At 46.2% G+C, this 17724-nt stretch overlaps 1 protein-coding gene across 4 annotated transcripts; it reads right to left on the minus strand.

The window, feature by feature from the left end:
- Nucleotides 1-76: 76 nt before the first annotated feature.
- Nucleotides 77-15864, minus strand: strip2 (striatin interacting protein 2). 4 transcript variants are annotated; one of them, XM_068307364.1, is made up of 22 exons: nucleotides 15686-15864; nucleotides 12653-12722; nucleotides 11670-11744; nucleotides 9887-10021; nucleotides 9671-9791; nucleotides 9465-9533; nucleotides 9063-9169; nucleotides 8841-8968; nucleotides 8507-8695; nucleotides 8192-8242; nucleotides 5503-5735; nucleotides 4711-4776; nucleotides 4559-4622; nucleotides 4387-4458; nucleotides 3782-3856; nucleotides 3584-3681; nucleotides 3336-3462; nucleotides 3111-3211; nucleotides 2949-3015; nucleotides 2757-2861; nucleotides 2288-2492; nucleotides 77-2044 (listed from the first exon to the last, which is right to left on the minus strand). In XM_068307364.1, the coding sequence occupies exons 1-22, from the start codon at nucleotides 15794-15796 to the stop codon at nucleotides 1794-1796; spliced, it is 2520 nt and encodes an 839-aa protein (XP_068163465.1). In that variant the 5' UTR covers nucleotides 15797-15864; the 3' UTR covers nucleotides 77-1793. The 4 variants fall into 4 exon arrangements, with proteins under 4 accessions (XP_068163465.1, XP_068163467.1, XP_068163466.1 ...); XM_068307366.1 differs by lacking the exon at nucleotides 15686-15864 and adding an exon at nucleotides 14298-14431; XM_068307365.1 differs by lacking the exon at nucleotides 8192-8242.
- Nucleotides 15865-17724: the final 1860 nt, after the last annotated feature.

Raw genomic sequence — 17724 nt, forward strand, 5'->3', positions numbered from 1 at the left:
CCTGTGTGCATGAAGAGTCTCACTTCAAAATGAAAGAAAAAACAACATCTTTACTTTCTCATGACTTTTGCAGTGAAGGACGAGAACAACCGGCCAATCACAGGCGGCCTGGACTGTTGGAACATTTGCCCGAGGAGTGTGTGATGCAATATGTGCGTGTGGCCGGTTTGACCTTGTGTGTGTGTGTGTGTGTGTGTGTGTGTTCTTATTCTCCACACAAACAGCTGTTCAACATTGTTTTAATCTGTTATTGTAGTTTGTTGTTCTGTAATTGCACACCCCCCTGAACAACAGTATTACAGAGTGCTGGTCGACTACACAGATATGGAAATGTCACATAAACACACATTTACTCTAGAAACATCCATACGATGCTACACACATCTGGTAAAAATACTGAAGCTGACACAGGAAACAAATTCCATTGGTTGATTGTACAACTTCCAGGTAGAAAACAACATTTTTTGTATTTATTGCAAAACCTTCGGCCCTGAATGAAAAACCTTAAAACCAACGACTGTTACGTTAAAAAAATAGGAAATGGCATCACATTTGGCACAAGATACAAAAAACGTCTTGAAATGCGCCCGACTCGCCGCGGGTTATTGTGCTGGGTGAAAACGTGACGATAAAAGCGTTATTTGTCGCTACAGGAAGTGACCTCGACGATGGGAAGGAAGCTTTTAAAACCTTTGCTATATATATTATCTCCATGAACCTGAGAATCTATAAAGTCTATAATATCATTTCTAAAAGTTTTCCCCCGCCCTCTCTGGAAAAGAAAATTTAATTTTTTGTTGCTCTGAGAGGAAAAAAGTTCTACTTGTGCTCGAATGTTAAACAAAACTCAAACATCCGTTGAAATTTTAAAATCATGATCATCATGCAGAGAAAATTATCCTTGTATAAACAGTTAACGCCACCTGTCCAGGTGGGTGGATAATCTGAACTGAGCAGGAAAGAACTATCTTTGTTGTCTGTGCTTTAATTCCCATGATGCACCTCAGCGCTAACACCTGGAGCCACGTTTACCACCAATAGCAGCACACCAAAGGTTCCATAAAGAAGAGGTTAGGTCAGAATTAAATTTAAAGTCTAAATAATTTAATTTATTCTTTCTTATTTTGTCTTTTGAACAAAATGTCTGTGATGTCCAGATTTAAAATTGAAATTTACTAGAGTTTCTAAGACACCTAGAACAACAAGGGTTCTAATATTAATACTGGAGAACAAATATAACATAGTTTAACTGGAATTTCTACATCTGCTCAGTGCCATTTAGCTTTTTTTCCTTCTATTTATTTCTGTAATTTTTGTTCATTCACAAACAAACACTTATACAGCTGGTATTTCTCTATTTTTATCATTTTTTTTCTTTTTTTTTTAATTTTGGTGCTGTATCACGAGCGTCCACCTCTATCAGAATTGATGCTACGGAAACTTTTTTTGAAAAAAAAAAAAAAAAACATCAGGAAAAAACTATAACCTGATTCCTGCAGCAGGTTTGTGCTTAAATAAAATAAAGTAAAATGAGATAAAATAAAATAAAAAATATTAAAACTGACTACAAATTATTTACATCGTTCATAAAAGCAGAATATAATCAATAGAAATAAATATTAAAATGTCACCCAAAATTCAGAAAAGCACCATTTTAGGAAGTGGGGGGGCGCAGATTGAAAACTGGGATGGGGGGCTATTTTTATGTGGGGGGGGTGCTACATCACCTGTGACCTCACAGTAGTCCTAGGCACGCGTTAGCATCTCCTGTTTTCCCATCATCCCCCCCTCCATCACGGATGCTGCAGCAGCCCCTCCCACTGGATGGGCTGGGAAAACACCTCCCTCTCCAGCCACATCTCGTAGCTGTAGTGGAAGTCCTCCGGCAGCGCCACCTGCTGGCCCAGGACGCTCTGCAGGCAGTTGTCCACGGGGGCCAAGTCGCCGTTGCGATTCTTGTCGTAGCGGCGGCTGTTGAAGCGCTCGATGTTTTCCCGCAGGGCGCATTCCTCCGCCTGGAAGTCCCACGGCCGGGCATCGATATCTGGGGGGGGGGGCGAAGAGGATTCCAGTCAGTCTCCCCCACCTCCGTCTTTCTACGTTTGCACTCATGGCGACGGAACCGGTGGAGGATGCTGACCCTACAACGTCCCCACACCACCTCTCCTCTATTTCCTGTTGCTATGGCAACAACATCCAACCCTCTCAGCAGCGGCTGGAGGAGTAATCACGCAAAACGCTCTACAGTGAATTGATCAGCCGGGGCAGTGAGGGGGTGTCTCCTTACCGTTCCCGTAGGCCCAGTCGTCGTTGAGCCGGTGCCGGACCTTCTGGTAGATGGCCGACATGGTCTTCATGTTGCTCTTCCTCCACTGGCGGCCCAGGTACTTGGTCTGGATCTTCAGCAGCTTGAGGACGTAGAGCTGCATCATGGCCTGCTTCACCTTCAGGGCTCTCTTCAGGATGGGGGCCGACTTGAACACCACCAGCATCTGGAAGGAAACCCAACAAAAACCAGTTTATCTCCTGGTACCAGTCAGGGTTGCCCACTCTCTCTGGGGTAACTCTTAGGGGTGTTGAACAGACTTGCACTGTATGCAGACGACTTGCTTTTGTACATGACCAACCCTCCTCTCAGTTACCTAACATTCTGTCATTATTACAACACTTTGTTTGGGGGTTTTTCAAATTAAAAGCACTCATTTCAACTTAAAGAGAGGACTTTATTGTGAAGGACAGTCTTCCCATCCTCCTACCATCGTTCTGGAGTGTTTCCACTTGGTCAGCTTGTTCAATATTCGCAGCAGGTTGATGCAGGAAAACAGGTTCCTCCAACAGAACTGGTTTGTGTCTCCCGCTTCCTAAAAACACACGCAGAAGCCACGAAAGGTCACGACGACGCCCGACTGAAACCCCCCCACAAACCCCCACTGGACGACCTTGCTCACCAGGCTTTCAGCTGTGAGTTCAGGCATCTCGTGGACCACACAATGGGGGAAGTCCAGGACGCAAATACTGGAACAGACACACCAAAACACACCACTGAAACCTGATTGGCTGCCATCTGTGCCACCTACCCATAATGCTTGGTTAAGACAACAGGACCCCACCTGTTTTTGGCGCTGATGTAGGACATGATGTTCTGGTTGAAGAACTTGAGGATGAGGGGGATGCAGTTGGCGAACACCAGGTGCTGGGAGACGATCTCAAACTGCCAGGAGAGAGAGATAACGTGGAAAAGTTACCAAGACGTCCGGGAAAAAAACCAAAGTCTGACTGATGAAAGCCTGGGAAGGATAATCGGAGAGATCGCTGAAGGATTAAAATTAAAAGACCTGGTAAACGTGGTTGAGCTTGAAGTGCTTGAGGAGCAGCAGCAGCAGAGCAGAGATGGCCTTCACGATGATCTCCTTGTGGCGGTTCACGTCGATTCCCAGCTTCATGCTCTGCAGGACCGTGATACTGGACACACACACACACACACACACACACACACACACACACACACACACACACACACACACACATTGGACTGTGCCGCTGCCTCCTGTAGGTGGCGCTCCTCCTCTGATGATCTACTTACGGCATCTCCTCAGGGAGGACGTCAGCCAGGATGTTGATGGAGTCGGTTTTGGCTTTGGAGGTGGGGGCAGCGGCCAGCAGCAGCTTCAGGAGGGCAATCTGAAGGAAAGAGGATGTGGGCATCAAACCCTCCTGGGGGCAAAACCGGTGAGACTCTAGGGTCAGAGATGCCCTAGGGGGGGCAGTTTGAGCCACTCACCACGTACTGGGAGAGGTTGGGAAGCATGCCCAGGTACAGCATCTCCGCCGGCGTCTCCTCCACCTCCTCCTCGCCCTGAGCCACATTACACACACCAAACACACATCCCACCGTCAGCGCCTTCAAACGAGGAGCTAAAACTTTATTGTCCCGGCAGCGTTCTCGTAAATAAAACCCCCCCTCATCTACTCTTACCTCTCTCTCTCTCGTTTTATCTGTTTGCTTTTATTGTCTTTTATGTGCAGTTTTAACGTCTAGGTTTTACTCTGTTTGACTAATGATGCTATATAATGGTCTTAACCCCCCCATTAAACTCACTTTTATTATGTGGCTTTTTTGTGACTGACGTTTTTAAAAAAATAATTTTTATTACCTTTAAATTTCTTTGAAAAATGTAATTTCATTTTATAATATGAAGCAACACAACACAAATAAAATATAATAATAATAATAATAATAATAATAATAATAGTAATAAATTCGCTTTGTTAAATAAAATATAAATTGAAAAGATTAAATTAAATTAAAATAAATTAAATTAAACTCAATTAAATTAAATTAAATTAGTCATGATGGGAAGAGAATCCCACATTACTCCAACTGACCAGTGTCAGAGGACACTGCTGCAGCTCCTCCTCTCTCTTCATCTGTACCTCAGCGATGGACACATATTTATGCTGGAGAAGAAAACAAACAAACAAACAAACAAACAATTTATTTACATGGACGTGTGCATATAGTGAGTGTTCACCTGAGAAAAACCAACTGTTTTTTTACCTGTTTGAGGGTCTTGACGCTCTCGTGGATGGGTCTGGGTAACCCCACCAGGGTCTCTATGTCACTACAGAACAACAAACAGTAAACAACAACAAGACAGGAACAAATAAACAACTCAAGGTTCTCTTATTGTCTCGGGGTGTGATACCTACTTCCCCAGAGTAAACCCGATGAACTTGTTCCTGCTCGTCTCCAGGAAATGCTCGATGTCTTTCTCCCTGCACGCACGCACACACAAGTATGCACGGACACACACACACACACACACGCACACACACACACACACAGAGTCAGATTTGGATTCATCTGAGAACACCTGCCGTCTCGATCCTGTGCTCCTACCAGAAACCGGTGAGTTCATTCGCCCACACAAGACAAGAGCTTCTCGAATCTTATCTGTCACGCCGCCACTCTGTGTGTGTGTGTGTGTGTGTGTGAGTGTGTGTGTGTGTGTGTGTGAATCCATCAGACTTCATCCCTCTGATCCAGAAACACTTGAAATAAACACGCCAAGTGGAAAAAATCCACTCAGAGATGAAGAAAAATGTAGTTTTTGGGTCGTAAATATGTCGTGTCCTTCCTCCGATGGGTTTTTCAGATGCACCCTGGGAGGACACACACGCTTCGCTGTGTGCGACACACAGATGGAGAGCATATTGCCGGATAATGACGAAGAAAGAAAACCGAGAGGGTGCTTTCTATTTTGGGCTTATAACTCCTCACATGGTGGCACAAAACCGACACCAGATGCCAGGAAAATCATGCAAAAGTCCTGGTGCCAGGTAACGGGCCCATGTGTAGAGGTTTTATTCTCTACATGGGTTTTACAGCAGTAATTTATAGGAATTAAAACTTTATTAATGCTGCACAATTAGATTCTTTTGGTTTTTTTAGCAGAATTTCACAGTTTTTTGCTGTAATTTACAATCAATACTGGAACTGACCTGACTTTCGGGGCCCAGGGGAGGCCCTTGGGGAAGTTGACCCTTTCCGTGGGCGGTCTGAGGGGAGGCGGCGGAGGCGGGGGCTGTATGATGACATCACGGTCCAGCGGGTCCACCTCCCCCTCGATGCCGCTGTCCGTGTCGTCGGGGTCGTCCTCCTCGTCCCGCGCGTCGTCGTTCTTGAACGGGTCCCGTTCGTTGTAGGTGTCCAGGCTGTCCTGCTTGACCAGCGGCTGAGAGCGACAACAGGGACAGGGGGTGAGCTGGACTGGGAGGACTGGTGTGAAGGTGGATAACCCATAAAGACACACCAAGAAATAATATTTCACTTAAATTTGACTCTCTCTTTCCAGGCTGGAAATTTCAGGACTTTTACTTTGAAAGGGTCACATTTAAAGGATGCAACTGACTTTGAGTCATGACTAATAAACAGTTCTGGTGTCTGCATCTAATTTATTTTCCAGCATATTTTATGACTGTGCAGAAACAGTAGGCTAGAAGGTTGTAGAGAAACAGATACGGTTTATTTTTTGCAGACAAAGCATTACAAAAAGTTGCTGACCATTGTTCTTTATGGGTTTCTAGTTTTTGCATAAATCAGGTATTTGTCACAAGAGAAACACAACGTGAGCAGCCTGATGAATAAAATTAAATTCCCATTTTGGGAACAGACTAAAAAAGAAGCTTTAAGGTCTGCGCAGCGTATCTGACCTGCAGGGAAGACACATGCTAACGTTTTCTTACCGTTCTTTCATTAAGTGCGAAGAGAAAAGGGACGGCATGCTCGTATTTGTCAGTTAAATATGAAGCTATAGCCAGAGGACGCTGAGCCACTCTTTGTAAATACTAAAGGTGTAATTAGCAGGTTATTGAGCTAGCGGCGGTAGCAGCAACTGCGCTAAACCAACAAGATGAGACGGCGGGACGGGGTGACGCCGTGAGTGTGAGAGGTAAGAGCAGCTAGCAGGAGTTAGCAGCTAATACAGACACTGAGATTATATAATATAGCATAATATTTGCATTTGCATAGTATCGCATAATATTTGGATACTAGTTAAAGAACTAAAGCTGCTAGCAAGTAGATTCTTTACTTTACAGCCGAGCTAGCTAGCCGTTCCTCTGTTTTCCGCTCTTTGTGTAAATGCTAATCTCGACATTTAGCATCATAGTTAGCAGATTTGATAATAGTATTAATCAAAGCTTCAAGAACTAGCTTGCGGGTAAAGGATGGTTTCCCGGGGCAACTTTTGGAACTTACCAAATTTCTTCACTTCAAACGGTAAAAATAATCACCGATCCACCGATCAAACCCAGACCAAGTGCACAACACACACATCCAAACACACATTTTAGTTCACACAGTTGCTCTGATGAATGACCGTGGAGAAAGTGCAAGCATCAGGCATGAGTCAGCATTCGGGACGTTAGTCGAGCTAGCGCAGTCGATGCATGGTGCGCCGGTGGCGGTGCTAACGCTGGAGTAGGTGAGGACCGGGGTGAGTGTATGGTGGGAGGAAGTTGGGGGGAGGAAGAGGAGCAGGTGAGACCGTGGTGGGAGACATTCTGGATGGAGAAGCCATTCGCCGACAAAGCTGTCAGGGTGAGGGGGCGATTGGTTGATCAGCAGGAAATACAACACCTACAGGAGAGGAAACACCTTCAGGGCGATCTCAGCTCGCCTACGCAGGGAATGCAACTTAATGACATTGACCCCGAGTTCAAGGTCGGCGGTGCAGCGTGACTTTTGAGGCCAAACCTGGCAGCGATGCGATGGAAGCTACTGGGGGGGAGGTGATGCTACTACGTCTGGAGTGACTGCCTTTATGGGACTGTGGATACTAGAGCACCAATGAACAGCCAGCAAGTCAGCCCTGTCTCTCAAACCCTGGCACCCCATTGGAGGAGGAGAAGGAGGAAGAGGAGGAAGAGAAGGAACAGGGTGAGCAGAAGTGTGGATGGAGTGGAAGGTGGATGGACAAGGTGATGGAAAAGGTGGAGTATGTACGAGAAGGTAGGAGGATGGAGACGAAGGGAATTGGGATGAATGAGGAAAGATGAGTATGAAAGGGAGGATGAGCAGAATTGAAACGAAAGGATGCAAAAGAAAAGGTAGAAAAATGTAAATGGAAGGAAAACGTGCAGGTGGACAGGAGTAGATGGACAGTTTGGGAACGACATTTCCTCTAAGGAGACTCTGAAGTTGGACCTCTGGACGGAGTCGGGCTAACCGCCTCCCGCCGTTTTTGGTATTTACATCAAGCTAGGCTAACCAGCAGCTAGCGTGCTATTATCCGACTCTCAACAAACAATCACAAACTATTTCCCAAATTGTCAATTTATTCCAGTATGTTGGAAGGTGGAGTAGGATGGCACCAAAACCACCTGGAGTGATAGAAGTGGTCTTTTGAATCACTTTCATTGCAGGAAACTGTAGATTTGACATTTTCTATAAAGTAAATTCACTTCTTTTGTCAGAGTAGCCATAAAAAAGCAATAGAATTATACCTACGTGGAGAATATATCTCTATATATTCTCAGTTTTGGTGCATCTCAGAAGGACTGGGTGAGGTTAAATGATAGAAAAAGAGGGGATAAAGGAGAGAGGATGTGAGAGAGGAGTGCTAGAGGTCCGGCTCAATGCACAGAGGAAAATGCAGAAGGAAAAAAGAGGGAATTTGTGGGTAAAGACCTGCTTCTTGGAAAAGGGACTGTCTCCTTCCAAGCTATCAACAAAGGCACTCTGTGGGGACACAAGGAAGAGGGGCAATGAGAAACCACTTGGATCCGGAGCCCGTCCAGTCAAAGCAGCACAAATCATCTGGGTTGGGAGTCCTCCAAGCGGTCCCAGCACCAATATCCCCACCCCCATCCCCCCGACATCACTGACTCACAGCAGAGACCCAGGGGTGTTGGCACTGAAGGACTTTTTGGGAAAACCTGACCCAGCAAAGAGTTGGGGGGAACTCTGTGGACCTCCGACGGACAGAAGGTGAGGGTACCGTACCCGGCGGCTGCGGCGGCCTCTTTTCTGCTGCTGCTGCTGTTCAATCAGCTCCATGGCGGAAGCGGGGGGCGAGGCCGCCCTCATGGCCTTCACCACCTTGATGCTGTCCTCCGGAAGCGGGGGTAGATTAAGACGCTCCCGCCCTCGCACCTTCATCTCCTGGAGTTCGCCGAAGCCGCCCAAAGTGAACTGGAAGATAACAATTCGGGATAAAGGCTAAGTTCTTGATGTCGTGATGGTTTCCAGAAGAAAATGTCAAATTAAATAAGTAAATAAGCATTAGCAACATGCTAATGAGAAACAACGGATTTATGTGTTAGCGATTGTGACTGACCAGGATAGTCTTCCACAGCAGCAGCAACACTTTCTTCATGGGGAAGTGCGGGGCGTTCATGCTGCAGAACTTGGTTACCATGGTGAAGAGGAGCAGAGCAAAGGGCTCGCCGTTGTACAGAGGCGAACCTGAGAGGTCAAAGGTCACAGGGTTTTTGTTTTTTTTTCTGTAATGTTCAGACACACATAGAGCAATCCATGCCTACAAGATGCTAATACGCACCCAGTTCAGCCTTGAAGGCCTCTCTGGTCGCTCTCCACTCGGGCCGGTCGTCCTCCGTCTGGACTCTGATGGTCTCCACCATCAGGTACATGATGCTCAGCAGGACTCTGCAAGGAAAAGAAACAATCAGGTGGTATATGGTGCATTAAAGGTATTACACACCCAATAAAGCTTTGTGTTTTTTGAAACAACTTGATTCTCAATTTTGGAGCAATTCATGCAGATCCGCTCAATTACCCTCTGATTATTGGTAAGTGTGCAACTCATGCAAGCATAGATGGAGCTTTGTGTGCAGTGGTGTGCATTTTTAAACAAACGTCTGTTCCATTAAGCGGAATAATTAAATTTCAAACGATGAAATGTGGGTGTGGAAACTGCATAAACAGACGTAAATTAGCTTACCTGAGCTCTGTGCTGTCTGCCAGAGAGATGGCAGGTTTCCTGACGGCGCTGCTGCACGCCTGGTTGTTGCTGCAGATGCAAAAAAATAGTCGCTCCATAATTGCATCAGGGAGGATTTCTAGATGGTTTTGCGCGTAGCGAATAAACACATTTCAAGTCTGGAACACACGTGACGCCATCCTGCTGCCAGATTCCAGAAGACTCACTCTATCTCCATGCTGAGCAGCTCCAGCAGCGCCGTGAAGATGCCCATGTCGTAGAGCAGGAAGACGTTGTGTCTGCACCAGTGGAGCACGTCCGCCTCCGTGTCGCACTCGTCGAACACACCTGGAGGCGGGGGGGAAACACCTGTCAGTGAAGCGTGTTCGCTTCCTGGCGCTAGCACGCCGCCGCCAGCGGGTACAACCGGGTTCCCCACGCACCCTGAGCCAGGTAGAGGATGGCCCGGGCCACCTTCAGCCTCTTGTCCCGGTCCGTCACCTCCAGCGCATCCAGCAGCCTCATCACGTACGCCCGCTGCTCCTCCACCGGAAGCTGGATCCACCTCCTGCCGCGAGCTGCAGGGAGGACAGGGAGTTGTGTCACACACCAGCTCTACCGCCACTACACCATTCAGCTTTAAAACCTCCTCCACTCACTCTTAAACCCTCGCTACCACAATCTCTATTACTTTGATGTCTTATAATCCCACCGAGAGATAAAACGTCAACATAAATTTAATCTGGGATTCCATTAATCCAAACCCTCATTGTAGAAAAAACATCATTTTTGAGCCTCCTGTTATTTTTTTTATCACTGTTTGCATGTGAAGCCACACCTGTCTCGCATGGAAATGATATTAAAATCCAGTCAGTCTAATCCTGGGCCGGGATAAAGTGTGTGTAAATATAGAGCGACTGGTCTTTATTTTTTAATGCTATCTTCAGCCCCACTGAGTCAGTTCTGGAAATAGTCGCTGAAAGCTGGAGCAGCCAGAGCATCAATTAGTCATCAGCGTCATCAGGAGGAATCAGAAGCACATATAAACCATGAAAAAAAAAACCTTAGAGATTCTTCTATTCTGAGATTCTTCACTAACATCGACAGTAAATAATCAGCTGATCTCAGATCTGCTTTTGTTCTACTTCAAAACTTGCTCCACGCAAGTTAGAAAAACATGACAGGTTTTCAAATTTAGCAAAGCTCTCGTGTTGAAGAGCTAAAATTAGAGGTGTCGTTATAATCTGTTGTTATGCTTGTTAGCTCAGACACACACACACACACACACTCACACACACACACACACACACACACACACACACACACACACACACACACACACACACATTAACATGAAAGACTGACAGCTCTATCTCTGAGAGCAGCAACCAGGAGACGCTGGTCTAATCCTATTCATTACACTTCATCCTGAAGAGGAGGCGACGGATAAAAACGAAGCCTGTGCCACTTTGTCAGCGGGATCCATCACCGATTCGTCCAACCGAAGACGAGAAGACAATTTTTTTGACTGTTTCGAGATATTCCACTGAATCTACATTCCCTTCACATTCAAATGATATGTATCTAAATCTAGCGTGAACATCCTTCCTTTTAAAGAACACATTGATATGTTTTAGGCGGAGTCGTCTGCATAACAAACTACTTGATTAATATTGAATTTGTGCTGCTTTAACGTCAGTTTCAGGCTGTCCATTTTTGCTAAACACTTTTTGTAAACCCAAACACGACTGTTGAATTATATTAAAACATTGCAATGTGCATGCCAGGCCAGCAGATGGCAGTGTAACTTCTGAGACACACCAACAGCTAAAGCAACGGCTAAAACTTTTACCCCAATCTGCCTCGAATTCATCTGCGTCGTCTTTCAACCTCCAGCTACCCTCCGCTGTGTTGGGTCGTGCTAACCTTCGGCTAACGGGGACGCGCAGCTTCGTCAGTTAACATCAGTCGTGCCATCGAAGCAGCCGTCAAGGTCTCAGTGATAAACAGTCGACCGACAGGCCGGGGTAAACAGTCGGAGTACTCCTGACCCGGTTTTAAATACACAGCGAGAGAAATGAAACACCTGGCGAGCTGCAGGTCGTCGGCACACATGAAGGGATTTGAATAAAGCTTATCATTTGGCGCGCGCACACACACACACACACACACACACACACACACACACACACACACACACACACACACACACACACACACTACTACCATGGCTCCTGAAGTCCTCTTCAAAGTAGTCCCTATTCAGGCCGAATTCCGGCTCCTCTGTGTAGCTGTAGAGCTCTGAGGAAGAAAGAGAGCGCCAAAGTCGATTATTGATCAAATATTGTGCTCCTACGTTAATCAATAAGGTAATCAGGTGGTCAGATACACAACATCCAACCAAGTTCTTTCATTCTTCAGACATTTAAGCGTCTTTTTGGCCCGTCTCGCCCCTGAGCTGTTCCACAGATGTTGGAATGTATACGTGTTTATGATTCCTCGCCGTGTCGGTCTACGTCTGGAGGACGTGTCAGGAGCAGAGTTGTGCTTATAATGTTGTTTATGAATAACACACTAATATAACGCAGCTGAAGGAGACCTGAGGAATGCAACACAGATTTGCTTTTTTTTCCACTCAACAGCACATCGGATTCTGCTGGCTCAGCAGAAACCGAGGCGAACCGACAACTTCGTGAATTTTGGGGATGAGATCTTTGGTCACGCCTAAAGACGACAGGAATTCAGCCTCGGATTGACGCAAGATGAACTGAGTGAAAGCTGCCGAAAGGCAATCGTCAATCCTTTACTTGCCCTAATCACTGCAATAAGTAATAGAACATTAATGATGTGGTCAGACATTTCTCATGAGTTAATAGAGAAGAAAACCCATCTACTGATTCATGGAGACTAACTGTTAATACCTTCTTTATACTCGTGGTAGAAGTGGTTTGTTATCTCCAATATATCATTTATTATTTATAAATGTTTGGCAGCACAATATTCAGGGGAGCATTTTTGTTCCTTATTAGCATTTTACAGATTGTCATCAAGTCGTATCTAGTCTTACAGCTCTCCTTTCAAACAGGACAACATTCCGGATTTGGGGCGACTCAGAGTAACTCAACCTTTCCTGAAACTTTTGCGGGACGTCTGGTCAACACGTTTTAGCAATTCTAAAAAATTTTAAAGGTTGCAACGACCAGCCTGACCTGACAGTTCAGCTGTCAGAGCGTCGGTGTCTCCGTACTCAAAGTCCAGGTTGGGAGACTCCATGGAGCTCTGTGAGGAGCCAGAACAGAACACAAGTTAGCATTTACAGTTTATATGATGGCAAACAGAAGGGAGGCACAGATGTCCCAACGCCCACACGCAAACAGTTACCCCAACAGACCCTAGGACACCCAACAACGGTTATGTGCTGCATTAGGAGTTACACAAATACTCCTTCAGGTGTTTTAGGTGGTCATTGGACGGTTGGGGGTTTCACTCCCAGGTGACTTTTCAAAGTATCTTCAAGCAAGATGCTGCCGGGATAAGAGTCGGTCTGAGTCTTATCCCGGTTTGGTCCGGGATAAACAGCGAAGGCAATCCAAGGTAAAACTTGTACCAGATCCAGAGTGTGGACTGGAAAATCCACCGCAGCGACCCTACAGTAGGAAGACGAGATATTCTATTTCTGGACGGACTTCAAGATGGACAAGATGGTCCTCAGAGGGTGAATCCACCAGCCGTGTTACTGCAACTTCCCTACGAGGTGGACATTCGTGCTTTGGAGTGAAACGTCTTGTCAAATATCAGATGGATCAAGAAAAGTTTGCTTGTTTTCTGTTAGCGCGCTAAAATGGTAAACTTAGAGAACGTGACAAGAGTCGAGTTGGAAAGTTTGAAGTTTGCTCACAGCTAAAGGAGGTGATAAAAGGTTCTAGTCTGACGATAAGGCGGTCTTACGTGTAACCTGGTTATAGTTGGCGCCAGGAACCGTTTGAAGCTCAAGGGTAGATGATGAATGATCCTGGCGACTGGAACGGTATCTATCGTTTTTGGTGGGGGGGGGGGGTTTGTGAACCTTCCCCACAGGCATCATTAAAGTCTCATTATAAGGTAATGAGAATGAAAAGACTCTCCTGGTTGTGTGCGCTGGATGTGTTCTATCGGCCTCAGGGCCAGGATTGTAAATAAGGATGTAGTCTGAGTCAGCTATTCTTGTTAAACAACTTTGTGTGCCGTCACCTCGCCTGTTCCAATTAATACTTGCTTCAAACATGTCAGCTATGAAGCGGAATACACAGGACAGCGAGCCGGAGCAATTAGATTGAGTGTCACAGGGTGGGAAACGTATTGGGAGCGTGGAAAATTCTATAAAAGCAGCCGTAACTCTTCGGCAAGGGGTGACGACGGCCTGTGAATCACACCATCCGGCGCTGTAGAATCAAAGCCAGTCAAGCCGGACTTCATTTTCTGCTATGCATGGAATTCTGGACCATCTCTGGGTCAATCCTGGGGTGGCCCCCCCCATGGGATCTTGGGTGGTACCCGGACTTCCTTCCGGATGCCGGATCTTAGAAGGTTGACATTCGACGGAATTTCCATACCCGACTTCTTGTTTCGGTGACTGATCACAGGTGACGATCGGACTGATCGATCAGCTCCTCTTCATTGTTGTACCAGACGACCCAAAACTCGAAAGAATTATTTCCAATAATCGATTACTCTTCAATTCTTTCGCATTAATTCCCAAAAAACCCACATGAACACATCAGGACCTGAAAACATTTCATTCATAGGAATAAAGAAGAACAAAAACAAAGCCATTAATCCTAACATTTGATCAACGACTTAAACCCGATTAGTTACCAGAGTCTCTGTCGGTCGATTCTAATCGGTTAATCGAACACCCGTCCGTCTCTCGCCTTTAATTCCCTCCAGCATCCACACGGATGATTCCTCTCGTCGCCAGACGTCCTGGAGCGACTCTGCGCCACATCGGTGCGCAACAACACACTGGCCACCGATAACCCCCCCCCCCCCCCCACACACACACACACACACACACACCGCCCCGCCCACCTCCGGTGCCTACCGGCGCAAAGACGCGACGCGGTGCTGCGTTCACACATGGATGGATCGGATTTGAGGTCAACCTCCCAGACAGACAGGATCACATGTCGGTGACGTTAAGTGCTCTGAGAGTCCACGTCTTGACCCCCCCATTCCGACCCCCCCCCCCGCCTCCCCCCCAGGTCCTGGAATCCACCGGCTGTCAGATGAACGCGCTTCGATCCCATGAAAACCGTTCCATGTGCGCGCGTAACGACGATAACACGGAATCGATATGTCGGTTTTAGACAGAAAACACTTTAATCTGTTAATTAGATTATTATAGGATGAATTATGACCACGTGACATTAAAAATAAGAACCGGTCACGCGCAGGAACAGCGGAGTCACCGGTGAAACCGGACGCGTCCCGGATCCTGAATGGATGATAAAAACCATTCATTCTCCCGGTACCACGAGAACCGAAGCCACGCCGTTAAACCGTCAAAGAGTGAAAACAAATGACGCAAAAACACGCGTGACAGAAGCGCGCGCCGAAAGTGTTGATTGATGGTCCACACCTTTAATCCAATCAGGAATTATTTCACGTCTGTCAGGTGAGAAATCCCTCAAATATAAAAGCTGAAGGTGAGATTCGATTCGATCATCGATTAATCGTTTCAGTCATTATGGAAGCAAATTAAAATAAATTTAAAAAAAAAAAGGCTATTTATGGCTCCAGATGATCAAATGAGAGGATTGGGATTAGGATTATTTTTAATTTCTTCGCTATTTTTTAAAGTAGAAGCGATTATTTAAACCCTTAATTTTAATTTAATTAATAAAAATAAGAACTTAAATTTAAAGACCCAAGCCCAGGTCAGCTCGGGTGGGTATTGATATCTCTACTAATCCACGGGACGATCGATTGGATGTCTGATTGATTATCAGAAGGTGTTTTGTTGTGTTAGTGTGTGTGTGTGTGTGTGTGTGTGGGGGGGGGGGGTTCTGACAGCGGCGGTTAGATTTCAGTTAGCAGCGGTTATTTATAGGAGCCGGCGGCCAAAATAACCCCCCGGTGTCCGGCCGCACCGCGGTGTGTGACTGCGTGGAAATGACACTCAGCTGGTGGAAAGCTCCCCAGCAACAACACACACACACACACTCACACACACACACACACACACACGGACACACAACCATTACCTCCGACTCCTTCTGCGGATCCTTGAACGCATCCTTCCCCTTCGGCCTCTGCCGATCACCGTTATTGTTCAGGTTATTGATCAGCGGGACCTCCATGTCCTCCGCCTGCATCTTCCTCTCCGGTAGTCTCACTCCCTCCTCCTCCGCGGGTGGCGCATACCGGGCCGGCGGAGCGCACAGACTGCACCGCACCGGGAGGAGCGACCGGCACCGGAGCCCAAATTGGAGGTCTCCTCCCCCCAGCTGCTGCTACTCCTCCTCCTCCTCCTGCAGTGTGTTCGATTCAGTGGCCCCGCGCACCCCGAGGGGGCGGGGATAACCCAAAGAAACACATTTAGTGGGTGCTGTGTGAACAGAAACCGGATTCTTTAATCCAGATCTGATCTTAAAGTGGGAACAGTCACATTCGGATTTGTGTGTCCGTTCTGATTTTTTTGTGTTCAGACACACACACACACACACACACACACACACACACACACACACACACACGAAAGATTAAAACTACAATTCAAGATTATTTGATTTGGAATTTGTTGAACCCAGATTTTTGTTTGGATTCAAACCCAATTGGACACAAATTATTTTTTCCCGCCAAAATCATTCCAAAATTTAAAGCGGTCTAATCCGGCACCGTGTTATGTTTCAATTTCAGTTAAATTAGCTTTAGCCAGTTAGCATTAACCTCAATGATGTCATCACACAGACTTCCTGCTTTATAATTAAAGTCTAGCAGCAGAGTTTGCTCCTGGGGGGGTCCAGATCTGCCCCTGGTTTAAATGTTAGATGGGGGTTGAAGTGGGGGGGGGGGGGGGGGGGGGGCAAACTGAGGTCAAGTCTGAATTATTGATATGTAACAGTGGGGGGTGCACTACACACAACCCCCCCAGAGTGAAACCCATTTAAGGTGACATGATTGAATTGAACAGGGGAACATGGGCGTGAATTTGAAGGATAAAAAGTGACATTTTATTTTTTCTCAATGGGGGGTGGGGGTGGGGGGGGTGGGGGAGTACATCCTGAGTCTAGTCCCCAAAAATAAAAATCCCATCATGCACCGGGTCCCACTCGTCATCTGGTTCCATCTGGCTGGGATGAGATCAGCTCTGACGGACGTCAGCAGCTGAAGTCTGACACATGGACCCCCACCCCCACCCCATATCAACCCCCCCCACCTCAGAGACACACAACACACTCCAGTCAGGAGGAAACAACACACAAAAGTACCACAAAATGTGTTAAAAGGAGAACGCAAACGAGGAGAGGTTACAATTTTTACATCTTTATTAAGATTACAGAATTTTTAAATTATTGCTCATCATCTACCGTTTATCACTCGCAATAGTTAAATTTTTTTTTTCTTTATTCGACAACTTAAAACATTTTTTTTTTTTGGGCGAAATTTACCAGTTTTTGCACTGCATGAGGATTTACAACAATAAATACAGGAGTTCAGAGTCGTCTTTTACCTTCCTATACTCTTAAAGGTTGTCATATCTGTATATAGAGTGTATATACACATACGATGCTGGTGTCATCGCCCCGCCCACCTGACCTCCCCCCACCCCCCACACGTGTTGATGAATGTGTGCCCCCCCCCCAAAAAACAAAACACACAGGCTAGGATCCTGAGACAGCTGTTAGCGAAGCAGCCATGGAAACACAGGAAAAGGATGTGAACACACACACACAGGAAGACATTTACACACACACACACACACATGGTCACATGATCCACACATTCACACCTGGAGAAAAAGAGGACTAACAGGAAGTCACGTTACTTTAGGGTGGGTGGGGGGAAGGTTCGAGACAACACAAGGAGACAGTCGCACCAGAATGAGTAAAATATTAGAAATTAAATCCAACAGGAATAATTTGATATTTGGGGGAAATTCGCGTTCGATTCATCACAAAAAACAAAAAAATCCGGTTTGACTTTTCCTGTAAAAGTTGATGGTAAATATTATTTACATTAATGTTCATCAGGATGTCACACGTAGGCGTTTAAAAACCCGTTTGTGCTGTTAGAAAGAAAT

The sequence above is a fragment of the Antennarius striatus genome, chromosome 22, assembly GCF_040054535.1.
Source record: "Antennarius striatus isolate MH-2024 chromosome 22, ASM4005453v1, whole genome shotgun sequence".
NCBI classification, from domain to species: domain Eukaryota; kingdom Metazoa; phylum Chordata; class Actinopteri; order Lophiiformes; family Antennariidae; genus Antennarius; species Antennarius striatus.

Coding starts and splice junctions, on each gene's coding strand:
- strip2 (XM_068307364.1), bottom strand. CDS start 15,796: ATGCAGGCGGAGGACATGGAGGTCCCGCTGATCAATAACCTGAACAAT. Junction 8,696..8,840: donor TGCTGTGGAAGACTATCCTG/GTCAGTCACAAT, acceptor GTTATCTTCCAG/TTCACTTTGGGCGGCTTCGG. Junction 4,777..5,502: donor CCCTGGGCCCCGAAAGTCAG/GTCAGTTCCAGT, acceptor GCGTGCGTGCAG/GGAGAAAGACATCGAGCATT.